The sequence below is a fragment of the Anas platyrhynchos genome, chromosome 7 (assembly GCF_047663525.1).
Source record: "Anas platyrhynchos isolate ZD024472 breed Pekin duck chromosome 7, IASCAAS_PekinDuck_T2T, whole genome shotgun sequence".
In the NCBI taxonomy this organism is placed as follows: domain Eukaryota; kingdom Metazoa; phylum Chordata; class Aves; order Anseriformes; family Anatidae; genus Anas; species Anas platyrhynchos.
Window position 1 is genome coordinate 13,973,399 of NC_092593.1, and position 26,214 is coordinate 13,999,612.

At 47.8% G+C, this 26,214-nt stretch overlaps 1 protein-coding gene, 1 long non-coding RNA gene and 1 other non-coding gene across 5 annotated transcripts in view; all 3 read left to right on the forward strand.

The window, feature by feature from the left end:
- The first annotated feature begins 2,544 nt into the window (after positions 1-2,544).
- LOC101800492 (inhibin subunit beta B) lies at positions 2,545-9,780 on the forward strand. 2 transcript variants are annotated; one of them, XR_011810572.1, is made up of 4 exons: positions 2,545-3,650; positions 4,668-5,027; positions 7,938-8,034; positions 9,274-9,780. It is a non-coding gene; the product is annotated as an inhibin subunit beta B (transcript). The 2 variants fall into 2 exon arrangements; XR_011810571.1 differs by lacking the exon at positions 2,545-3,650 and having other exon boundaries at positions 4,189-5,027.
- A 16-nt stretch (positions 9,781-9,796) lies between these two features.
- INHBB (inhibin subunit beta B) lies at positions 9,797-16,306 on the forward strand. Its single transcript, XM_027461734.3, has 2 exons — positions 9,797-11,066; positions 13,598-16,306. Exons 1-2 carry the CDS (start codon positions 10,664-10,666, stop codon positions 14,371-14,373), a joined length of 1,179 nt encoding a protein of 392 aa, XP_027317535.1. The 5' UTR covers positions 9,797-10,663; the 3' UTR covers positions 14,374-16,306.
- Positions 16,307-19,939: 3,633 nt separating this feature from the next.
- LOC106016412 (uncharacterized) overlaps positions 19,940-26,214 on the forward strand; it is a 29,362-nt gene continuing 23,087 nt past the window's right edge. The window contains exon 1 of one of the 2 annotated variants that reach the window (XR_011810598.1): positions 19,940-20,270. This is a non-coding gene — a long non-coding RNA (uncharacterized lncRNA). The remainder of the gene's footprint in view (positions 20,271-26,214) is intronic. The other variant, XR_001189129.5, reaches the window with a different exon arrangement.

A 26,214-nucleotide genomic window follows, 5' to 3' on the forward strand; every position in this document is an offset into this window, starting at 1 on the left:
CAGCTCTTCTATTGTGAACTGTTGGACTACTGACTAAATGAAGGTATGAATAAAAATAGCTTGCTGCCATCCTCTCCACCCACCTTGAGCTCTTTTAGGAAAAGGGAAGAAAAGAATGATATTTACTGCCGCAGTTTTGGACACCTGATCTGGAAGGTGGGCAGACTGAAAACACCTGCTGCGCTGAGCCCTTTAGGGAAGAAAGTCAGAGATGTTCATTCAGTCATGGTAAGGGGCTTAAGCCCAAGACGGATGCTTCAGGCTTTACAGGTCCACAAGCCGAGGGCCTGCCACTAAAGCTGGGTCCAGGCACCTAGGCATCTTATGGGACTCACTGACGCAACAGGTTCCTGATGTTCCTTCACCTTTTGCTATGACATTAGTGATTTTAACATTTTAAGTCATTTAATGGCTGGAAGTATTCAGCATCAGCTAAAAGCACAGATTTAAAGTTGCACTAGCAGGAGCAGAACAAAGCAAAGCAGTTTCATCTGTCTCCTTGAGCTTTTTCCTGACCCTGTGTGCACAATGTGGTTTGTACTGGGAGTGTCAGGGAGTGGACGTTCAACAAACATTTCCCCAAAGTGTAAACAGTGTGCGACAGCCTCATTTCTCATGACATTCGTCCAAGTAGTTCATCATCCTCTGGTCAACTTACTTTGTTGCCATCCAGGAAATACAGGTAAACAGTGTACAATCATACTGGTGATACTCAACAAAACATTACTTTCCATCATGACTGCACACCACTGGCATCCTTAGTGTCTATTTTGCGGTAGGGGAAATGCTCTGATCCAAGGAACACCTAAGAAGTGAAGCAGAGCCTTTAGAACTGTGGTCAGAGTCGTCATATCCAATGATCACCTTTTATATTATTTTAAGGAGAAGATTTATTTTTTTTTTCTCTCCCCAGTGTAGGGGTACTCTATTGCCTAAATAAGTGATTACCGTAAAGGTCCCCTGACACTGACAGCTGGAAAGAGCTGTGGCTGTGCAAAGTACAATCCATTGCAAATTCCATATGCAGTCCTAGCACCTCTCATCCTGAAGGACCAGACCCCTTGAACTCTGGACCATGACTACTTTCCTGTTCCCCCCAAAAGGCCACAGTAAATGAGGCAGCCTTAGAGAAGTCCAGCTGTGTGATAGCAGCTGCTGCCTTGTACTCTCCCAAAGGGGAAGCGGGGCCTATTTTGGGGTGTGATGGGGACCCACTAGCTGCAGGCCTTGCATTTTTTCTCTCTCAGTGCCCTTCACTGCACTTGGAGGTGGCCCTGCAGAAGAGGGCCCCAGAGGACACGCAGCAGTCAAATGCAATCTCTGCTGCAGGGAAAGTTTGTGCGTAGTTCGGAGCAAGTACTACTCTGTAATAGCCTCTAGTAAAGAGGAGCTGTGGAGAATAGAGCAACTAATCGGATCTACGTTGGGATGCTTTAGTACCCATGTTGAAATTTGGCCAAGGAAACGAAGCTCGCCCCTTCTACTGTTACACACAGATAAGCCAATAGTTCCAAGGCATCTTTCATGACCAGCAGTGGGGAGGAATTACCATTCACAACACCCAAACCTGAATGCACCTGGCTTTGGTATGGGATTTTTTTTTAATATTCCTTTTTCAGCTGGAAATTACTGATGTGACCAAAGTCCGATTTCCTTCAGCAGTTTCTCCCTTCCTCCCCCCACCTTTTCGCACTCCCTGAGGTCTGACCATCTGGAAATCCTCCTCCACCTCTTCATCATGTGTGAATTTCCACCTAGGGCTGAAAGTGTCACTGTACTAAAGTGTGATGCATTAACACATTGAGGCAGAAAGCAGAGGGGAGTTGGGGATTATAACACTTCATGACCCACTCTGCAGTCGTTCTATGATTTAATCATCTTTATCAGCTTGTATCCTCTTCTTTGTATCCCTGTATTTTCCCTGTATCCTTTATTAAAATATTCCCATAATTAAAACAAACAGTAAAATAAATAAATTGTGGTACCTTGTCTTCAAATTAGAATCAATTGAAAAAAGGCAGATATCTCAAGGAGAGCAAACCTTGTTCACTCAAGCAAGCTGGAGGAACCAAGTTGTTCTTTCACAAGGAAGCTAACTAATTATCTCCATATCTCCTATCACTTATTGCAGACTCGGGCTTCTCTCCTGCCAACCCTTATGCATGTGATCTGAGCAATTGTAATTTATATATAAGTAGAAACAGTAATAATGCAATCTTGTGCAGAAATGAAACCAAGCCCTGCAAAATAAGTACAGTGTTGGTTTATCCTTTCAGCACAGCGGAATGCAAAATTCACTACTTTGGAAGTCAGTTAGCTGCCTAGCCTTCTCCTGACTAAATATTGAGGCTTATTATGCTTCAAATAAATATATATATATATATTTCTTTTGTGGCTTGGTTGCTGTAATCATCTTGGATGTAATAATGTTACTAGCCTCAGGGCTATATTTATTAAGATTTTAATTTAAAATCTTTCTGTCCTTCAGCATTTAAACAGAGGAAAACCCCATCTGGAGTAGCCAAAAAAAAAAAAAAAAAGGGCTCATCCTCCTCTTTTTCATGCGTTCCTCTCCCCTAGGCTCTCTCTCTCATCTTTTAAGCAAAAAACCCCTAAAACAATACACTTTCCTGTTGTTTCTCTGCATCCTCCTAAAGTTTCAGTACCTGCGTAATTCTGGTGGGCCCAACGTTTGCTTAATGTGGTCCATGTGCTCCTCTTCTTGCTGTCTCCAGAGCAGTGGTTTGTTCTCACCCTTGTATAATAGCATATTTCACAGTAATATTTCAACATACTATGATTTATTTTCAATAATGTTGCTGTAAGGACCTAAACCACAACAGTAAATGTTAGGGGGTGAGACTTGCTCAGAAATGGCAAAGGGCTATGCAGAAGTGTAAGGGTTTTTCTTTACTAATAAGCTGCCCCACGGCTAAGGAGGCAGTGGTGGGTGAGACAGCAGTATGGGACCTGCCTGTGAGTGGGGACTGAAATGTTCCCTCGTTCTTAAAACATCTTTGAGGGGACATCGTGGTGGTCTCAGCAGAAAGGATAGCCTTGTGTGTCACCATGTGTGTGAAAGTCACCATGTGTGTGCTTTTCAGGCATTCTGGAAGAATCATAGAATTATCCAAGTTAGAAAAGACCTTCAAGGTCACCAAATCTAACCATCAACCCAACCTCCTGAGTCCCATTCCCAAACTATGCCCCTTAGCACCACAGAATGGCAGATTTTAGCACCTAGGTTGTAGAGCATACCATCCATTTTGTTTTAGTCACATGGCAGACTCAAGCTATTCCCTCATGAGGGGGCAGGCAGTGCTGACTGAAAAATCATAAATACTGTGTGGGCAGGACAGAAGGCAGTTGGGAGCTTTCTGTTAATAAGCCCCCTCATGATTTGATAGCACTGAAACATCGGTGGGAGCAGAGGAGCTTGCGTGTGGCTCGTGTGAGCATGGCTCACATACTGGGCAAGATGGCCTAAGCATGCTAGAGGCCTGCAATGGCCAAACGCACCAAGCAAGTTGCATGGGACCCCTCTTCAGCTGTGTTGAATCGATAGAGATCCTCAATGTGGCAAGGTCCTCCTGCTCAGCCCCAGGGGAAGATGCTCCTTCCTCAAACTGGTGGACGAGGATGTAGTTGGGGTAAGCCGTGCCATCACAGAAACCTTCCTGCTCTGCCCCCAGATCTAGCAGTGACTGCATAGTCATAGCACAGTAATCTTTAAAAACCAATTTCAACTGTTCTTGTGCAAATAGACACATGGTATAGTAGTTCTGGTTTGCTTTAACAAAAGACTCACAGAAAATAAGCTTGGGCAATTTAAGTATGAATAGACTGAAAATGACTTTTGCCAGGCAGTACCAAGGCCACGCTGTTAATGTCAGCCTCTGTGAATAGGATGAATTCCTGCATGCTACTTTTCTCCGCTTGGTTTCAAAGCGATTTAGAAAGGTTGAGTGCTGTTATACTCAATATATAGCTGGTGAAAAGGGGGTACAGAGCACGGGTCTTCTGGCTGCAGCCTGGCCTACACCTGTAGATGCTTCCTTTAAATTGTATTGTTTGCTTGCGAAAAAGAGAAAGTTGCTTATGTTTGGGTGCTCACCAGGTGCTACCAATTGTCCATCAGGAGATGGCTGAAGCTTCTGTATCCCATATAACACCCCCCCCCCCCCCCAGCATTTCAAAGGTGCCAGACATTTTTTGCTTCTGAGATCTATTTACATTTAGAGGGAGACCTCTCCATCTTGTCCCCACTCCCTGATAATCACTGTTTTTTCTCAGGGCAGCTAATGTTAACGTTGCTCCATCCTAGTGTTTCTTTTCCCGATCTGTTAGATGCATCACAGCTGGATGTATAGAATAAATACACCAGTTGACTTTGAAATGCATTACGTTAGTGTGTAGCACTCAAATTACGAGAAGTCAAATTTTAACTGTTTTGTTTACCACTTAGATGCAGATTTTATTTTCACTCTGCTACTTTGCAAGGCTTTTGGTGTGAACTAATGCAAACATGAAAATCATGTTCTTTAACAGTATGTTAAAAGTGCTTATATGTTAAAAGTACTCACCACAAAGCAGACACTTCTTTGTTGGGCAACCAGCACAGCTTTTTCATGTTGTCTGTGTGTCCTCACCCGCCCCAACCTATTTAGGTCAATACAAGCAACTTCAGAGGAAGTCACTGCTTGATTATAAGACTACGGCTTTGGACTGCAGAGGACAAAGTGTGCGAGGAAAACGAGCGCTTCTGGGCCATCCACAAGCAGTGGACACCCTCTGAATATCGCATGGGGTATCCACCTGATGGTGTTTGGTTCCTTTACTTTGGAAACTGAACCACATCCACTTGCCGAAAGGCGCTGCGTTGTTCGGAGACCTGTCTGGGACAAGCCACCTGCACGCGCTTTGTGTCACGCAGCGAGCCTGGGAGCGTGGGTCCAAACCTTCCTGGAGCACGAAGGGGCCGAGAAGAGGACAGATCAGCTGGCATGCTGCCCGTGAGGCACCACCAGGTAATGAAGCCCAGAGCGGGACTGCAGCTGCCCAAGAGCAGGGGCAGCGGGAATGGGTGGCTGTGGCTGTTGGCGTGCCCCTGAAATCCAGTCCTTCTGCCTGCCCCCATGTCCTTCTCCTGCCTGACACCTGTGCGAGTAGCTGGGACTCATTAGGTGCTCTTCCAGACCTGTTGAGGGCTCTGTTTCTCTGTGACTCATCTTCCAGATTCTCACTATACCTGCCTTAGAAAAGGATTCCCAGATGGCCAGGTCCTTTGCTTTTGCCTGCTATACCCTCTTTTCCAGCTGCTGTTCAGAACAGGAGCCTCTCCTAGGAAGAACAAAGCTCCGTTAGCAGACAGCTTTCTCTTAAAGAGGCACTGGCAGAACAAAGGAGCCAAGTGAACCTCTTGCTGTTTTTTCCCATGAGTTAGGTTTGCCTCTGCAAGTTCAGAAAACATCCAATTTTTTTCAGAATGTCATTTACCTACTTGATTTTCAATAGGACTTTTCCTTTTACAAAGCTAAGGTGCTTCTGAAACATCCACTGTTTCTTTTGTAGTTGTTTTAAAAGTATTTATGGGCAGTGAGGAATTGGGCTGATTAGGGATGCGTAATTTCAGCTGAAGCAAAAGAAGGGCATGAATAAAAATTCCCAGATCAAGCACAGTACCCACAACCCATCCCTGTAACCACATTTCTTCGTTTCTCTGTATTTAAAGCAAGATGACAATGGCCACCTTGTAAAAAGCTCTTTCAGATACAGGGCAGGAGTGCATGCTTCCAGGTCTAGCCTGAAACTTCTGTGGGATAGCAATGCTCTTCTGAAGTGCCATTTAAAACAGATTGCCTTCCACTATGTGCAAAAATCCTCTGTGTAGATGCAGCTATATGAGCAAAAAAAAGAAGTGCTTTTGCCGGTATAGCCTATTTTATTTGGGAAATGCTTGCAGAAAAAGATGCTTGTGCTAGTGAAACTTGTATTTGCTGGTATCAAAGGAGAAGCATTTGTAGCACAAACCAGGCCTCTTATATATAAAGCTTTAGTCAGTTCAGCCATCAGTACAGTAAAGAAAATCCTTCCTCAAAGGGATTAGTAAGGTTACCTAACAGATATTATTACTGGTTTAAGAGCATAAAAGGTGCTTGAACAATATGTGTGGGGCCAGATCCTCAGCTAGTGTAAACTGTGACAGTCCCACTGAGGGTGTTATGAAAATACAGCCCAGGGAGGGAGCTGCCTCGTGCCATCGCTGTCTCCTCCGCTTTAGAGAGTCCTCCAGACTCGGGAAGGTGCAGGGCTGCACCGCCTGGCCTCTGTGACAGCGTGACTTGTGCACCGGCCGCCTCCTGGCACATAGCTGGGTTGCAGAGAGAGACTTGTAGCAGTCCGATGGCTCAGAAGCACGCTGGGTTACACTGGTTGAGGAACCGAGTTCATCGTGATCTCATTATACCAGTAGCTTTAATAAGCATCAGGTTCCAGCCGTGAGACTTGATGTTTCTGCAGAAAATGCCCTCCAAACCTGCACCTCTCACAGCAGGGCTTCCTGGCAAAACGTGCGCTTGCCCATTAAGCACAAATCCCAGCCATTTCCTTCCCAGTTCTCCCCTGCGTTTAATGTATGGAAAAGCATGACCCTGAATCAGATGAACAGCAGCCGGTTTGAGAAGGTGTGTGTGAAAACGAGTCCTCGCGCAGATGAGCTCAGAACAAACAGAGAACGGGGGGAGGCGCGGGGGGAGCGTGAAGCTACCATTTCCCTGCTGGTTCAGCTGCTCGGGGTAAGCAACAAGTTTATGCCCAGGGGAAAGAACTGAAAGCTGAGGAGATCTTAAAATTAACAGAGCTGTATGACTCAATCAATAAGCCGTGCTCCCTGAGCATGATGAGAAATCAAACGGCACGTTTCTTGCTGCTAACCCTGTTCGCCCTCCCTGTAGGCTCTCCTGCCCGAAAGCATCTGAGGTTTGATTGCGTCTCTAGGAAGAAGCCAGAGCAGGTCCACTGCAGGAGCTGCCTCCAGAGTTCTGGTGGACACACTTTAAATAACAATGGGGTTTATTAGCGTGTTCATTTGTTAGTAATTGCTGGAGAAGATAAGTCTTCCCAATGTTTGAATATGCAAAATGTCTTTGGCTAACCAAAACAGAAGAGGAGGAAAAAAAGCCAAAACACGCCACTGCAGCTGGGAGCAGGGACAAGTCAAAATTGCTGCGTTTAAAAGAGAAAATCTCTACCTTGTGTTATGACAAGAAATACCTTCCCAGTTTTGTTGCCCCCGTGGAAGGCATGGTATTTTCTTCCTCTTTGGCATTTCATTCTTACTGGGGCAATGAAACAGCTGTTTTCAAAGGGAGAGGGGCTGTGTTTACACCTATTTCTTGTGTGACGGTGACCTCTATGAACCAGTCATCACTGCTCTGCCTGTTGTTTTCTTGTTAGCTCTTTGCTGTCAAATTAATTACTGTGAAGTACTAAGCTTGTTGCATTCACGTGCTCTTATTAGCTTACAGGATGTCAGAGTGATTGGATTTTTAGCATTATTTCTTTTTTTACATTCCAGGCTTTCCATTCAAAACCTGCTAATGGGAAGGAGGAAATACAGTATCTAATTCTGATCTCCCGTCAGGGTAGCTCCAGTGATACTGAGGGTTTAGCTTTGATTCACAGTACTGTGTGTGCAGTTAGTGTTTATTGTGGCATCACAGAACAGAATCAGAGAATGGCCTGGGCTGGAGGGGACCTTAAAGATCACCTCCTTTTATATTAAACCCAAAGTGAAAAATGAGACTGGGTTTGCAGTGCAATTTTACAGTACAGTATTAAGTGTTATAAAAAAGTCTCCACTTTTGCAGTGCAGAACAAGAAAAAATGTTCACGATAACATGAGAATAGCATTTCTCCCTTTAATTCCTAAATCGCAGGAACAATCCGATCCTCCAGTTGACCCCTTTACGCTCTTGTGTTGCTGCTATTAGTGACAGCTAACAGAACTCACACGTGTGCACAGTCCAGGCGCAGGTAAGAAGTTTTATTTTCCTTTTAAAAACTGAAACACACAGAAGGATATATTTTTTTCTTTGCTGTCATGCAGGAAACGTGCACATCCCGCACCTACCCCTTGAAAACCACCATTCAGCTCGCTGAAAAGGCAGCAGGTTCTGGGCTTTGCTTTCATTCCTGAAGTTACATTTTCCTTCGTGGGTTAAAAAAAAACAAAAACAAGCTGCGATTAGAACAGCCGGCAGCCCCCTTGAGCTGTCAGAGCCCCCCAACCCAGCTCTGCGACCGCATCCCAGCCCCCGGCGCGCACCTCCCTCTGCCTCCCCCTCTGCTGCACCCTGCCCCCGAGCAGCAGCAGCAGCAGCAGCACCCCTGGGCCCGGGGCTCGGCTGCTCGCCCCCCGGCTCCCGCTTCCCGTGGTGGCCCGGAGGGGGCGCCCTGTGCCCAGCCTTCCCCGCGGCGGGGGCGCGCAGGGGCCGCGGGGCAGCGCGCAGCGGGGCGCGGAGAGGTGGTGGGGGGGCGATGCCCGAGGCCGTTCCGCGGAGCTGCTGCGCCCCCGGGGCCGCTCCTGCCCCGGGATGGGGGCAGCGGAGGGGGCTCCCCGCAGCCCTCGGGGGGGTTTTGGCTGCTGGGCATCTCCCCTGAGCCCGTCGGGGGGCGAGGATATCGGGGAGGTACCCGGGGATCCTCAGCCAGCCCCGGGTTCCCGTTATCTGCCGCTGTCACCCTGGGACCCCCCCCACCTTTGCCGCCCCCCTCCCGGCCCTGCCCCACGAAAATCGGCAGCCCCGGCAGCTCTCACCCGGCCCATTCAAACAAACAAACAGAAACCCGCCCCGTCGCGAAGCCAACCCGACGGGAAACTTTCTAATGACTTCTTCTTTCAAGTGCTTAAAAGGGAAGGAGCACCCCGGGGAGGTGGGGGGGGGCATCCACCTCCCAGCCCGGTTGGGGTGGGGGGGATGCCGGGGATGCCGCTGCTCGGTGTCCGTCTGTCTGTCTGTCCGGTGTGCGGGGTGGGTGTGTTTGCGGGAACCGGGAGGGAGGGAGGGGACGGGGGGAGTTAAAGAAGCAGCACAGTTAATATTTCCAACACCAGGAAGTTACTGTAATAGCCCAGGGGGCAAAAGACTTAACTTAATCTCCTAAATAGTGAGGAACCCAATGGCGTCTCTGTTATAGGTTGGAGTTCCCACGTGGTTTTAACTCCTGTATAAAAGTTTCAGTAGAAAGTGCCACAATGTCGTGATTTTGCAGGGGGGGAAAATTAGCAGGAGGAGATCAGAGGAAGATAAGCGAGGAGCGAGCCGCTTCCCCGAGACCTTCCACTGCGGATCCGCGAGGGAACATCAGACGCGTTAAAAAAACCAAAACAAACCCAAACACGGCGTTCAAGCCAGCACAAGGCGAGCGAAAGATCAAAAAGACGCGGAGCGAGAGAAAGAGGCAGAGAGGGAGACAGATTAACTGGAGCGGCAGCGGCAGCAACAACAACAACAAAAATCACACTTAAAATCATAATAACAATAACAACAATAATAAACCCCAAACCACCGGCAAGGGAGATCTTGTTTAAAAAGAGCGAGCGAGGGAGCGAGCAGAAGAGCCGGTCTGACCGAGTGGATCCGTGCAGCCGCTCCTGGGATCGCCGGGATCCAGCCGATCGAGTCCCCGCTGCGGGGCCGCGCCGGGCACCGCCGCAGCATCCTCGGCGCTGAGCCTCGAAGGAAACCGCTCCGGAGCGGGGCTCGGGGGGCCAGCCTCGCCGCCGGGGGGGCTGCCGGCGTCGACCCCGCTCCCCGCAGCCCCCGGCTCCGCTCCGGGCCGGCTCGGGAGGGCAGCGGTGCGGTGCGGAGCCGAGCCGAGCCGGGGACCCGCACCCACGGCCTGCGGCTCGTCGTCTTGCGGGGGCGGAGTGGGCGGGGGGGTACAAGTGCCACTGCTCCCCCCCCTCTCACCCCCCCCTCCTGCCAGGCTATAAATTGGATTGTATATAAATCTGCTTCGTTTATCTCCCTGACCCCCCTCCATGACGCCGGACTAAAGAGCTCCTCTCCGCGGCCCGCCCGGACCTGCCGAAGCGAGCGATGGACCAGGCGCGGCGCCGCCCGGGGATGCCCCTCTGAAAGCGGCGCGGGGCCCCGGGGCAGCGCGGCGCCGCCTCCCCCAGCTCCCCGGCTCCCCTCGCACCCCCGGCCCGCTCCCCCCTCTCCCCCCCCACCCCGAGCTCCGCAGCCACCCCCTCACCTGCTGCCGCCCCCCTCCCCCGTCGGAGAGCCGGGCTCTCGGTGCACCGCCAGCCTCTCCCCCCCCCCCTTCCCCTCCCTCCATCCCTCCCTCCCCAACTTCGCCCTCGGTGCCTGCGTGTGCAGCCTCCCCCCCGGCGGCACACGCCGCCGTTCCCCGGGCGCCCCCTCCTTCCCTCCTTCCCTCCCTCCCTCCTTCCCTCCCTCCCTCCTTCCCTTCCCTTCCCTCCGCTCGCCGGCCCCGGCCCCCCCCTGCGCGGAGCGGTTGCGGCCCCCCACTCGGCTGCCACCGCCCCCTCCGCGCCGCGGAGCGCTCGGAGCTCGGCGCGGCGCTGCCTGCACACGGGCTCCCTGCGGCGCTCCGGGTGGCGGCCCCCAGCTCGGCCCCCCGCTCCTCCGCCATGGACGGGGCGGCTCGCCGGGGGGTGCTGGGCGCGCTGCTGGCCTGCGGGCTGCTCCTGCTGGGCGCCTCGGGCACCCCGACCCCGCCGGCCCCCGCCGGCGGCTCCCCGCAGGACACATGCACCTCCTGCGGCTTCCGGCGGCCCGAGGAGCCGGGCAAGGTGGACGGGGATTTCCTGGAGGCGGTCAAGAGGCACATCCTGAGCCGGCTGCAGATGCGGGACCGGCCCAACATCACGCACGCCGTGCCCAAGGCGGCCATGGTCACGGCGCTGCGCAAGCTGCACGCCGGCAAGGTGCGGGAGGACGGCCGCGTGGAGATCCCCAGCCTGGACGGGCAGGCGAGCGCCGGGCCCCCGGCCCACGACCCCGTCTCCGAGATCATCAGCTTCGCCGAGACAGGTGGGCGCCGCCCGGCCCTCGGCCCTGCCGCTCCCGCCTGGCCCCTGCCCGGCCGTCCCCCTGCGTGACCCCCCGCATGTCCCCCTGCCCGCCTGGCCCCCCTGCATGTCCCCCTGCCCGAGCCCCTGCCTGGCCCCCTGACTGCTTGTCCCCATGCCTGAGCCCCTTCCCGTCCCCCTGCCTGTCCCTCCGCTTGTCCCCCTGCCTGCTTGTCCCCCTGCCTGCCACAGGCACCTGCCCACCCGCCTCATCCTCCTGTCCCCCTTCGCATCCTCCCTCCCCGCACACCTCACCCCTGCCTTCCGCTCCGTCCCGTCCTTCCCGTGTGTGCCCCATGCCCCGGCTCCCCTCCGGGTTGCGCCCTCCGTGTCCCCGTGTCCCCCTCCGGTGTCCTTCCAGCTGCTTGCCGCTGTCCCCGTCCCTCCCTCCTCCGCCTGTCCCGCTCCGTCTCTTGCATCCCTCGCCTCCTCTGCCTGCCCTGCACATTCAGCTGCTTCGCTGCGTGCATCCGTCTGTTGAGACTTGCATCTGCCTGTCCGCCCTTTTCCGTTCCTTTCCCATTTATTTAGCGTTCATTCATGGTGTTGGCCTTGTCTGTCCGCTGCGCGCAGCCTGCTGCCGGCGGTGTCTGTCCGCTCCCTGTCCGTCGGTCCGCGCGCTCGCTGTGCCATCCATCCCCTCGGTACCAGCCATCTCGGTCCTGCGCAGCCATCGCGCTTACACGTCCCCGAATCCCTCTGGCGTAGCTTTCCAGCGGTTTATCCAGGCAGCTGCTGTGCCTGCGAACTTTGCGCATCTGGCCCTAACAGCAGCGCTCTGCAAATTAGCTGTCTCCTGCCTATCTGCCCATCTCTCCTTTCCCTCATCGCTCTTTCACTCACTTCATTTTTCTCCCTCTCTATCTTCCCGTGGCATCTATATATCATTTGTCCACAAAATAAATCTCTTTCTAGCCTGTATGCTGCCTACTCATCTTCTTTATCTACCCTCCCACTTACCAAAGGCATATACATTTACAGTATCTATGGGATCTGTTGCATTATACATCTGCTTGTTATATTCACATACAAAATTTATGGGCACACACAATTTCGTACAACACAAGTGATGTGGATCGGTGCAGCAACACCGTACTGTTCTTTTTCTGTCACTGTCACCACAGTTTATGAAGAAGTTGTGTATTTGCTAGTGTACGGAAGGTTTTCGCAGCGTACATTTGCGGTGTTATTATTTTCTGTCAGGCTGTTGATGGGAGATCTGGGGTGGGCTTGTGCTTCCATTTGGTTTTCAATTAACCACTGGCTTTTGTAACACTTCCGAAATTGAGTCGGTGTAAAACATAGACAAGCACGGTGCAATTTTTTTGTCCCTGAAATCTTACAAGGTGCCGAATGGGCCCTGCAGGCACATTAGGAAGGCGCCCGGGGTAACAAATGAAGACACCGACTACGCAAAAAATCCCATTCAGAGACTGACAAAAATAATAAAGATTCTTAGGAAAGAAAAGGAAGAGAAATTTACATTTGGCTCTGTACAGAAAGATGTCAAACAGATAAGGATGGATGAGAAAATGCCTTTCCAGCAATAATTTTAGATAGCGATGGGGAGGCTCCGATTCAAGGACCAGAATTACAGTCCCCGCTGTAAAGGCCAGCTTGCACATTTATCACCTACGCCAAATTGGGGTAGGACTTACAGTACGGGCTTGCAGCAGGGACGCTGGTATTTCTGAAACAATTTATGCAGTAGGCTCTCGTGTTTACAAATAATGGGTTATGTCAGACATTTGGTGACATTTGGTTTTCTGCGATAATTTCGCTCCTTTAATTCTGGTGTTATTGAGAAGTGTATTGAGAGCAGTCAGTAATGGCGTTGCAGTGAGAGCAACTGCTTCGTTTGATCGCCTCGGTGTGAGTTTATCGTTACGGGGGAAAAGCAGAGATGGGAATGATTAATGGCAGATATTGTACCCGACTAAGAGGGGGGTTAGTTTAAGCTGCTGGACAAGTAGGCACACAGCTGAAATATTTTCCCCCCTATCTCGAGAATCCGCCCTGCTAAACTGTGACAAGAATACGTGAAAATTGAAACAAAATCCCCGGTTTGGCACTGATGTTTCAATGGTTACTGAAAAGACTCTCCCTGTGAGAATCGGCCGGCGGCTGAAAGTTAAAACTATTCTTAAACGGGCGAGATAGGGCAGCGCAAGCGCCGGTCTTTTCAAGGTACTGTTGCGGCGTCCTTGCAGCTATCCGGCTGGAAAAATCCAGTATTCTGGAGAGCCCTGACCGGTGTCTGCGGATCTGACGCGTTCGGCTATAGCCTGGGTACGAACGTCGCTGCGGGAAGTCCCTTTGCAATTAATTTCCATTACGAATTTGGGATATCTGATTCAGTGCATGCCTTCTGGCTGATGCAGCCTCATCGCTCTTTCGATCAGCTGTCTTCTGGCGTTGCCGCTGAATCCAGAATCGCACAAAAGATACATTTTCTTTTTGACTTAATCTTGCTGATCTCTCCTTATCTTGCAGACGATCTGGCCTCATCTAGAGTCCGCCTCTATTTCTTCATCTCGAATGAAGGGAACCAGAACTTGTTTGTCGTTCAAGCCAGCCTGTGGCTTTACTTGAAGCTGCTTCCATATGTCTTAGAGAAAGGCAGCAGGCGAAAAGTAAGAGTCAAAGTCTATTTCCAAGACCCGGACACTAGCAACAAGTGGAATGTGGTTGAAAAGAAAGTCGATCTCAAAAGAAGTGGTTGGCACACTTTTCCCATGACAGAGGCGATCCAGGCTCTGTTTGAGAGAGGAGAAAGGAGACTGAACTTGGATGTTCAATGTGAGGGCTGTGAAGAGTATTCAGTGCTGCCAATTTATGTGGACCCCGGGGAGGAATCCCACCGGCCTTTTTTAGTGGTGCAAGCCCGCCTCGCCGATAACAAACACAGGATCCGGAAAAGAGGCCTGGAGTGCGATGGCAGGACCAATCTATGTTGCAGGCAACAGTTTTACATTGACTTTAGACTCATTGGGTGGAATGACTGGATCATAGCACCATCAGGTTACTATGGGAATTACTGTGAAGGGAGCTGCCCGGCCTACTTGGCCGGCGTCCCGGGGTCGGCTTCCTCCTTTCACACCGCTGTCGTGAATCAGTACCGAATGCGGGGGCTGAACCCGGGCACCGTGAACTCCTGTTGCATTCCAACCAAACTTAGCACAATGTCAATGCTGTACTTTGATGATGAATACAACATTGTGAAAAGGGACGTTCCCAATATGATTGTGGAAGAATGTGGTTGTGCTTGATTTGAGGTGTGTGTTTTTGGGGGGGAGAGAGAGAGAGAACATTCCCATACGAGATGGTGTTGGAGGAAGTTTCACTGTGTATCCAGGCATCAGTGTTGAAAAGTCACTGTGGAAAAGTTTGACGAAAAAAAAAAAATCATTTCACTTTGGTGTCAGGACAGTGGCAGTTTGTGGATCTTGGACACTTATATATCCTACCACTTATAAGTTAATGCTATGAGATATCTTAAAGACACACACACACACACACACCGTGCGCACGCACACAAACACGCGCTCGTACACACACAGACACCCACACACACAGACACAGACACAAGGCAGCTTGGAAAAGGGACATGAGCACAGGAAGTCAGTGACCAGTGACAACGTACCTAAATGCCTGCCAGTACGAGTGAACGGCTGCGCAGCTGTTTCCCCGCCTGCCGGCGAAGTCAGACCGAAACGAGCTCCCTTTGCTCAGGCAAAAGCACAGACTGCGAGAGCACGACGTATTCTTGCACGCAGGTGTCAAAATGACCAAACTTAGAAAAAAGAGAAAAAAAAAAAGAAGTCGACTGTCACCTCTTAGGTCTAGTGGGAAGCTGCAGGACACCTGCCTTTGTAGGTGATCACTTCCTCTTAATTTAAATTTATCTAAATAAAAGCATCACAGAAACCTGTATCTCCCTACAGCACTTCCAGTAAAGAATCGTGTGGTGACATCTGAGAGAGAGGAGACAGACGCGTAGGCAACGGCTATATTTCTGATGTCAGGCTGTTGCGAAGTCACAAGCTGGGCTGGCATTGTCCGATGCTTTAACTGACCACTAGCATCCCGCGGATGGCTGTACCTGTGGTGTCTCGGAGGAGGGGATTTGACACCGTATCTGGCCTGCGTTGACCGTGAGCATCCCTCAGCGATCCGAGAGCAAAGAGTCAAAGTTGCAATCTGCGTTCTTCAATGGGGGACTCAGCAAGGGCCCGCCACGTGGGGAGCAAGCAAGCAAGCGACCGCTACCACGGCTAAACCAATGAACCCTAAAGAGGAGTGACAGTCATGCAGTGGAGACATTCTGAAAAAATGCAGTGCATTTAATAATGGGCGAGGAACATTTTAACAAGTCTTGGAAAGGAGAAGAGAGGAGAGTGCTTTCAATTTCCTTACCAGGAGGTGTCAAGGATGGCCATAAAGATCAGAAAATAATGATACAGCATAGCACTTGCAAACTGCTTGAATGCACGTATAATAGCACTTGCAAATTTCAATGCCTTGAAAAGTGGTACTTGATAGTGCACTTATCTTTGCTCACTATCTAGGTAAACAGGTGCCGCATGAGCTATGCAATTTAAAGTGTTGACCCATACTAGACAAAACTGGACTTATGATATGACTTTTTTATATTTTTTTATACTTGAAATTAAATCTTTTGCTTCTTTTTTAAAGCGAATGATTGCTTTTAATGTTTGCACTGATTTAGTTGCATGATTAGTCAAAAAACTGCCATTTGAAAAAAATGTTATTTTTATAGCAGCAAAAAATGAATACAGTTAAATGTATTATACATAAATTTTGGAACCAAAGAGGCCAACATATTAGTTATAATTTTTATGAGATGGCAAAGCCATCATATATCATGTAGTCATACTGAGCAATCCCTCACGAGGCCTACCAATTGTTTCAGGGTACAAAATGGATTCTGTTTGTTCTATTCAGTGTCTTTTCTATACCATACGCACATGGAAAGTAGAGTGAAAAAAATGACTATTGTAGAATACATTACAATATGTGCATCCTTTAAATCCAATTTTTATGTTTATTTAATAAAGTTCCTTTTAGGTTCTGTTCCATAATAATTTAAACCAAACAAATTTCACTTAGATTTGCTGTTGAAGTATTTTACATTTGTGTACAGTTTAAATAAATAATAATAAAAAAAGATTGAAAAATGAATGTGCTTTTTTATTATTATTATTATTATTTAGTGCAGTGTGTAACATCTGGAGACGCTCAGTTACTTTCGGGACTGAATGCAGGTGCAGGCAGCGAACTGTCGCGTTAGACCGTAGTCGTATTAGTCACTGCAGAAAGCTGTGCCTGAGAGCTCAGCTGCCGTCCTGAAGCGCTGTGCTCTCGCTTTATTGCTGCCTGCACTTGTAAGCAAGCATCTGCTTCTTGCTGCCTGCCCCGGTGAGGGTCCGTGGGGCTCAGCGGAGCCGCCGTGCGGGCAGGGCAGCGTTCCGCATACCTGCCGCTGGCTGGGAGCGAGTTCCTGGTTCACCCGCTGTGTAGGAATGCGGCTTCTCGCCGGGGTCACTCCCTGCACGCTCACCAGAAGTGAGAAGTAAGGTGGAAAGCACTTCCAGGAAAAACAGGTCAGCGCTAACACCGATGGACTTTTTATTTTTCCAATTCACTGCCACCCGGGAGATGTTTTTTTGAGTAAAACATGTCCTCTTTGCTAACAGAACCAAAAAAATGTTGACAAGCACTCGCAGAAATCCTTGTCAGCTGCGCGTGTATCCAGGTATCGATTTCGTTGACCTCCGCAGATGGATCCTTCCTCCCGCAGGCCCGACCCAGTGCCAGCTGATGCTGACAGAAGGACTGCTGTTGACTTAGCAAACGTTAGCTCTGACCCCGAGACCTGGAAAGTGTTGAAGAAGCAGGTTCGTGCAGCTAATGACGGGTTCTGGTTACAGTTCAAATTCAAGCACAGCTCTGCCCGCCCCCTGCCATAGCCAGCCTTTGTCAATAAGAGTGGGACGCACTTCTAGAAGCGGGATGTACTGGAGAAATCTCTTCAGCGCAGGGCCCCACAGGCTGAGCCTGTTTAGGCTTTGTTCCCACTGCAAGGTGGTTGGTTTCTGGGGTTGAATACAGGCCCTGTGTCAGACATAGGGATGTATGTGCTCCACCATGAGGAGAACAGGGTGTCTGGGGGTGGGATGGGGACCCCCTGGCCTGGGGAGCTGCCAGCAGCCCAAATGGCTGCGAGCTGGGGCTGGCCAGGAGCAGGGAGCAGTCTGCATCCTGCATCCCACTGCTAACCCTCAGGCAAGCCTGGGATCCTGAACAATTTCACAGAGGACAGCATAAAAACCCCCTTTTCTTGGCAAAAAGTTTCACGGCTTTCTTCTCCTGCTGTCCCTGCCCCTCTGTGTGAAGCTACGGTTCATGGGGCAGATGTAGAAATGCAAAGGAGAGCATAAATCTGTATGTTGTGGGGGCAACACCTCAGGGGGCTGGATCATAGTCCAGGTTCCTAGGTCCTTTTATTTTATGTGAAGCAGTCTCTGGAAACTGACCTGGGTGCAACACTCTCTGGGTTTTCTGAGGTGTGGAATCACCTGCTGCTCTGAGCACAGTGTACGAGCGACGTGTTCCTGACTCCTACTGCTGACAGCAACCCGACACACAGGTTTCTAAGGCTGAAATGAAATAAAATTAAAAAGGTCTTAATTTGGGGCAGCCAGTCTGAGACAGTTTGGGCTTGATTTTTCAGGGATGTGGCAAGGCTGCTGCTCTTGCTAGCTTTTTGCAGGGGGCTGCAGGGACCCCACTTTTTGCAGCTGCCACCTCCTGCATTTCTGAAATTAGGCAAGCTGAAAAATTAGATGCCCAAACTTGATGATTGCTTTTTGAAATTTTGGGGTTTTATTTTCCTGTCTCCAATTCCTAGCCTTATAAAATTGAGCATCCAGTTTCTTTACCTTGTGCTGTGTTAGGCACTGTATCTAAAAAACCATCTGGGTGAGGTCCATACCCCCCTTTCTGAGGTGAATCGCTGTCTCTCTCTTGTGTCTTATAGACTTTGAGTTTGGTCCTGTAAATGCTAAGTCATTGTACTGTTTTGTGGAGTGGAATCAATCTCTGGAGCTGGAGAATTTCTGTCCTCTAAAATACTCTAGCACAGGCAAAACCCCTGTGCTGGTGCCTGGAACTCCCACTGGTGTTAATGAGGGCTGTGAGAACGGGGTGACTGTCACGATGTGGTGCAGCAGAGCACTTGGTGGATTAACTCTGCATACATCATGTATTTCTACACATAACAGACACCTGCTCCAAAACTGCCAGGTCTCATGTCCTTTGCTTTGCTACTTGTGAGAGATGAAGTCAACAACTGAAATTAATTACAGCATTCCCCCTGCCATGGGAGAAGAGGGAAACCCTTCACTGAATGAATCCTTCTTAATAATATTTTTATGTTTGGATTGGTTTCTAGTGTGAAAAGCATTGAAAAGCATTTTGTGAAATGGATCAGGAATATAAATATTTGTCTAAGAGGAAAGTCTCTTTCTGTTAATACTAGTGTCAGTCTGCACAAACTCCCCTAAGGTCTGCAGATTTAATTCAGGCAACAACACAGGTAAGGACACACATGAACCTGGTTTTCCTGAAATCCTGATCAGGCCTAACTCATTCTCAGTATTTCTAAAAAAAATCCACTTTTAACTTTAGAATCAGCAGCTAAAAGACTTAGCAAAGGCCACTGATACTGCATGACAGACACAGAATATGAGGTAAAGACAACTCACCTGCTCATAAACACAGGGAGACTCTCCCTGCATACACTGGAATTTGGCCAGGAATTAGCAAACTCCTTCAGCACAGAATAACACAGTAGCTTTCATTTGCTTGCACAGTCACTGCCCTTGAACCAAAAGTTGCATTTACCTGGCTTCTTGTAATGTTAGGGACCAATTTTATTTTGGTAACTTCATTGATTTCAGGGGAATTGTTTCTGATTTGTACTAGAATAAGTGGGAGCAGATTTAGGTTCTTTAATGTTCTTCCAGTTTAGCTCTTGGAATAACTTATATTTCATTATTATGTGTTTATGTAATTAGTGCAATTATATCAAATTATATAATTGGTACAATTACTTGGACTCATGTAACCACTGCATATAGCATTCCATGCTGTAAAATCTTATACTTAAAAAAAAAAAAAAAAAAGTCAATATTACATGGGAATCTTAATTTGTTTTTAAATTCCAGTATCAAATTTAGGGCCTGACCACATGCAAGGAACTTCTGGTTCACATCAGTGGAACCTCTCTGAGCAGGCAGCTTGCAGCCTTCATCATAGATATTGGGTTTTTAATCTGATTTGGCCAATACTATTCAACAGAGGCCCTCCTTCAATGTGTGCAGCTCTAACCAGTCTTCCTGGTACAAAGCAGAGGTGCTAAGTTTGTACACAGATGCTGTATAACCTGAGAGATCTGTGAAACCGTCAGAGACATCAGATGTACGTACAGCTTCCTTACACTTAGTTTTACCATGTTGATGATCTGCTGCTGAGAATTTGAAGTCCCTACTTCAGTTCACAGACTCCCTCTTTTTGGTGCTGGATATTTTTTTTTTTCTCTACTATCATTTGTTTTTATGATACATTGTTGTAAAAGCATGGGAAAGGAAGAGTTAGAGCCTAGTAATAAACTTGACACTGAAGGAGTCTGCTGTGGGCAGTGTCAAAGTAGAGATATCCAACAAAACAAAAAAAGAGATCAAGAAGAAAACCCAAGAGGTGTATTGATTTCCCTAGGTCACACACTGCTAGAAAGGAGGACCCAGAATGAGAGCTGTGGTTGCTGGGCACCTAATAGTCCTAATGAAGGGATGACCTCTCACAGGTGCCAAGCATTTCAAGCTCTTGCCTAGCCCAAATGCAATCACTGAACCTAGCTGCAAAGCACCTAGACCCACACCTGAGGCTTGTCTCTACCTCACGAGATCTCTACAGAGCTAGGGCAGTCACAGCTGAGCCTGGCCACTGCCTTCTCTTGGAGAGAGCCCACCTCCCAGCTTGTCCTCCTGCAGACCAGCCTTTGAAATCAGACTGGAAGATGCAGCTGCGTCCCTAAAATGGCTGCGCTGTGGTAGACTGCAGTCGTGCTGCCTTCTCCCAGCTGGTAAGTGTGTTCAGTGCCTGTTATTTTTATCTTGAGCTTTTGCTTTGTTTTTGAGGATAATTGCACATTATTGCTGCAATATGTTATAATAAGTGCTATGAAGATGACTATTGTATCCAAGAGGAAAGAAGATGTGGCTGGGGAGCAAACTTAAACCTTTGTGTCAGCAAAACAAACATGCAGTGTTTGGGCTGTATCAGTCAAGTGGTACCAAAGTGGCATTTAGGTTTTGCCCAGGCTGAGGCTGCAGGGTTGTTCTTGTCCCTCTGTGCTGTGTCAGATGGAGAGCAGCTCGTGTTTGTCCTGCAGAAGAGTTTGCTGTGGGCTATGGAGCGCTTCTGTCGCTGCGCTCTCCTGCAGCTGGAGCTTTGGTCCTGGTTTGTGCGAAGTGGGAGCTGGTCCTGGGTGTTGCAGTGGGAACAGGTAGGAGAGGTAGATGCTGAAGTGCCATCTGTTAAGGATAAAGGGATGTAAATGCTGCCTGGAAACTGCTGGCTGCTGCTTCTGGAAGCTGGAGCAGACTGGGGGCTCCTGGACTTCTGGACCCTTTTGTCCTGTCTTCTGCTCACTGCGTTTGCAGTTGTTTGGTCTCTTATGGCTCATTGCTAGGTCTGATTTTGGAACTGACCCACAGCTGTGAGGCTACAAGCTTTAAAAAAAATAATAATAGTTTGGCACCTTAGTAAATTAAGGCCTCAGGCTCTTATGAAAGGAAACAAACAGTCCTTATCTGTCTTAATGAGAGTCGTATATGTGTGTTTTGTATCCAATTGTGTGAATTATCTCTAGCAGTGATACTTTGTAAGGCCGTGTAATTTATGAGGTGGTTATTGGTGATTCATAAGTATTTATTTATGTCTTATGTATTGTGTATGCTTGGCTTGATCTGGGTGGCATGTTTGCACGGGTGAGTACGCATTTTATGTGTAAACACACACAAAATGTAAGGCTTTCTCCAAGTGAATCACCTTCTACCAGGTTAATATCTCTATTAAAATTTTGGGGATCCTGCTAATGGATCAAAGGTAATGTAACTAATTGTTACTTTAAGCAGATTTCTTGATTAGTTTTTTCTTGAGTACTGCACCCTTCTTGCATTATGTACAGGGTGGGTAGGTGCCCTTGTGATAGCAGAAGAGAAGGCAGCCTGTGCTCAGATGTGGCTGTGCTCCAGCCAGCTCCACATCCAAGAGAGCGCAGCAAAACACTTTTGCTCAACCCGTGTTTTGAAATTGTTCAGAAGCTGGCTTGGTCTTTAGCACAGTTCACAGCAACCTTGAGGCTGCCTTTAGGGCAGCTGCCAGGGGTCCCCAGTGCTGCTGTCAAAACTGAGAAACGGACAGAATATCACAGCACCCTGTTCATGTGTCCTGTATGGGCTGTGCTGCCTACACCAGGAGCTGCTGGGTGGCCCCTGGGCCTTGTAGATCCCGCTAAGCCTCTGTGCCAGGTGTCTCATATTTGCCATGAGATAGGCACACAGAAATCAAGCTGACTGTTTATATTAGCAGCGCACCACAGTGGTGGAATCACTAAGGGAACAGTGTGTGACAGTGAACCAAGCCCTGCGTTTCATATTATGGGTGGGTTCTCCTCACGTTGTCTTCATCCCCCTCTGATAATTACAGATGTGGAGCTTGGAGGATGTTAATTCTGCTTGATGCAGTAACCCAGTTCAAGGAGATATGGTCTGGAAGCAGAGTTATGTTTAAGTTTTACCCTAAATGAAAGCTTTTCCTACTACATGTGCCACAAATAGACTTTTAATTATGGGAAGCACATGCTGTAAGTGCACCCCGGGATTTTATTCCATGCTCTGTCTGTTGGGCTTGTGAATGTGCCAGCTCTTACAGTAGTTTTTCTTCAGCATCACCAGCTGCAGTCCACAATTACCAGACACAACAACAAAAGGAATGGTAAACCAGTCCATGTGCTTATGGCTGCCTGTTTTCTGTCTCTGCAAACTTTTTTTGGTGACAGTATTGAACACTACAACAATTCAGATGTACTGTGATTTGCTAGGCTTAAAATATGTTAGTGCTAATGTAGGGCCAGATTCAGCTATTCACACCTGCAGAAAGTGGATTCAAAATCCTACCAAATTGGAATTCCCCTGTCAATTGCAGTCATAAACAGGCTGCAAGACTGTGCAGAGCAAGGCTCATAGTACTTTTGGTACAATATCAGAGACTAGCTGAAGATGCTGCAACTCTCCTAGCTTCAGTTCAGTTGCACCCTTTTGCACCAGGTGTGAATTTATCCCGTTGGCTTGTGGACAAAAGTGTTGCTTTACATCAGTCAGCAGTTGGGCTCCTGGTATTGTGCTCTGTGTATCTCTGTAGCTGGTGATAACAGCTATTGTTCTTTTTTGCAATATGTTCACGGCATCGGGCATTATGACTCATGTCATAATACCATTGTGAGCCGTTTGTTTAATAATATGGCATCCGTATCATGTCATTCGAGCGGTGTTCTTAATTCTTTCTATTATTAAGTTCTGTTTGGAAGTGTTTATACTTGTAATTTAGCTCTTCAGATTCTCACTGGGCATAAGCTGGTGTAAGAGGAAAAGGTTTGTAAGCACATCTGAAAGACTCTGATAAATCACTTACTGGTCATGCCTGCGCAGAAGTGTATTTGTGTAAGGTTTATTTATTTATTTTTGGTTAGCAATAAACAGTGATACCGGCTTTTTCAGCAGCTGGAAACAAAATGAAAATGCTGATGCTACTTTTCTCACCCCCATTCCTGTAGGATTAGTTAGATTTAAACATCGGTAATATCTTTCACCGTGACAAAGCAGGATGCTGGAAAAAAGTAACTTGGCTTTTTCCTGTCAACCAATTTAGTAATTTGTTAGGGTGGTTGTTCTTCTAGGCAGGGGTGTATCTACTTCCAGTCTAGAAATCTTTGAAATTACTTGTGTGTCTCTGTCACTGTTCAGAAAATGAAGAATTTCCTTGGTCTTACTTTCTGTCCACTGCTAGGATCCAGCACTAGATTTTCTATTAAAGCTGTTGGAGTATGAACCCTTGGCCTACAAACAATTTGGGGTCAGGGAACATCTGAAAAGTTTTTTTTGTTGCTGTTTTGTTGTTGTTAGTTTTTCCTGTCTGATCCGCTTGGCTTTGGGCAATGTTGTGATATAGTGACAAACTGGAGGTGTCTTTCTGGAAATCAGAAGGGTTTGGGAACAAACGTAGCTCTGTTCTATCCTACCAGGGTGTCTGCAATGACCCTGTATTGGGGCTCTGAGTAAATCTTGCTATAATTGATAGAAACAGCTTTAAAAGAAAAGCAAAACAGATCATGAAGGGAAGAAAGAGCTGATAAAGCTTCCAGCATCAAGAGTGTGCATGTTGAAACACTCTCTAATTATATATTTATCCAATCCAGTTAATACTACAGAGCTTGCAAAAAAAAGCCCCATAATTAGGGGTTATGAAAATGTCTACATAGCAATAATATGGGACCTAAATATAGCATCTTTCCTCCTGGAGCACTTTGCATCATTTGAGAACCATGGACTTGATTCACAGCTGGCACTCACAGGTGCAACCTTATTGATTTTGATGGAATAGTGCCATTTTTATCAGGGATGAATTTTGTCACAAATGGAAGTTTTGCCTATCTTAAGAGCTTGTAGGGCTACCCATTGCAGTAGTAGCTGCATATCTTTTACACCAAATTAGCTGGTGATAACAAAACCTCGACCACACACCAGAGAGTCTCTGTGCATCTTCCCTCTTGGGCCGCAGAAATCTTTGCCCAAACTAAACTCACTTGTACTGTGTATTTTGGGGATGGGGAGGGGAAAAAATAGTTGATAGATGAGTAGAATGCTTTATAGGTGGGTAGAAGTGTCTGTGGCTATTGGTCCTCACTCTGAGAGAACACCTGGAAGCTCACACACACATTCCTAAATGCAGCAGCACCTGAATTATATCTCAGTTACGGTACCTATCATTGATGGGGTGAAAGAGTAGTGCTGTATGAAAACTTATAACTGGACTTGGGTCAGCTTCATTCATTTAAAAATTGCAAGTGAACTTTGTCCAAACTGGAACTTGGCCAAGTCACCAGGGCAGCGGCTATCATCAGAAAGTACCGCTGGACTGCACAGCATCAGGAAAGGCTCTGGAAATTTTGGTCTGCTTCTCTGCTGACTCACAGATCTGCTATAAAACTAAAGACAAGCCTTTTTGCTACTTTCTTATTGCCTATAATAGGGGAAAGATAGTGTTTCCTAAGTGTGAAGTGAAAGGGTCGTGCTGGGAGCTCAGAAGGAGAGGAAAAAGAGGTACTGGCAAGTATACGTGAAATACATGACTACCATGAATACCACAAGCAGTTCTGGAATCCCCATCCCAAACACAGCAGAGCTTGGAATAACTGAGAGAAAGGATAAGAAATGGTGATCTGAATGGCTTCTGCATAAGGAAAGATCAAGTTGGCTGAGATTCCTTGGCCTGAAGAAGAGGTGGTTTTGCTGGGGTAGGACCCCACCAAAAGTAGTGGGGAAAGAGTGGGTAGGATTTTTTTTTTCTTTTCTGTGGCAATATGTGATTTAAGGTCATATAAAAAAAAAAACCAACACACTAGGAAAAGCCAGGTTTAGAACAGAAAAAGATGTTTTCTGCGCAACTGGTAGTGGGGGTGAGGAATTTGCTGCCAAGGGTTGCTGTGGAGGCTAAAAGCTTGTTAGGGTTCAAAAGATGGCTGGACAAGTTTGTGTAAAGAAATGTATGGAAGATTACTAAGTAGCTAGAAACCACATTTGGCTTCGGAAATTCCTTCATCTGAAAACAGCTGATGGCTAGCAGAAATGGGAGGGAAATAGCGTAAGTGGCTGCCTTGCTTCTGCTGTTTTCTGGACATCTGACCATTACAGGAGACCTGGTGCTGGGCTAGGTGGACCAGTGTGGCTGTTCTTCTGCTCATACTTGATGTGGCACTGCTGCTATGCAGGGTGCTGCAGCAGGTGGACATGAGATGTTGCTCCAGAAGAGTTGTGCACTCCAGTTCCCCTCTGCTCTTGACTGGAGCACTTGGTCTCCTGTTGCCTGTGGAGGTCTAGGTTTGGATCCTCTGTGAAAAGCATCTGGATGGGCTTTTTGCACTGGAATACAGCTTAATATGAATAGAGGGAAGAGGCTGTGTGATATGGAAAATCGGCCCTGTTTCCTGTAATAACTGATTTTCCTTCGAGGCCTCTTCCCTGAAGCTTTACAAGACAGACCCTGCATAGCTTCAGAGCTCTGAAAGGATCGAGGAGCTGTAAAGTCTTATTGTGAAAGAGAATAAATTATATTGAGCAACTCCTACACACACACATACAGGAGAAAAAATTTCACCTCCTCCCATAATATCAGATTGTTGATATTCCCCGCATAGAACTGTAGGGAATAAACAAATGCATTCATTAACATTTACCCAGTAAGGTGAACTGAGGACAGAATATCAGTCCAGATAGCCAGGCTTATCCCTGAATTTCCTGGATTTTATGGGGTTTAAGTCTGACTCTGAACAGGTCTTAAGGGCATTTTCTTGGTGGATTAGAAGGGTCTGTGTTTGGACGGTCCCATCTATAGTACCTATGGGACTGTGCAAAAACCTAGTTTTACTATTTGTATCTGTTTTAAAATCCTGCTATTCATTTGCCTGAGTCAAACAGCTTTCAAAATAGAATTAGAGTTGGGTACATAGGATGAGGAAAGTACACATCTGGAAAGAGCTCAGAAGACTCAACCAACGTTTCACAGACAATGTTGGAAAACAAACAAAAACCCCTCTAAAAATGTGGCCTGCAGATGGGTCTTTATATTCTCTTCCCCCATTATTTTAACGGGGAAAATTCATCTTTAACAGAAAGGCATTCAGCACAGTAACAGCAGGAAAATGACTCAAGGGAAGTCATTTACTAGGATGTCTTTCTGCCTGGGTT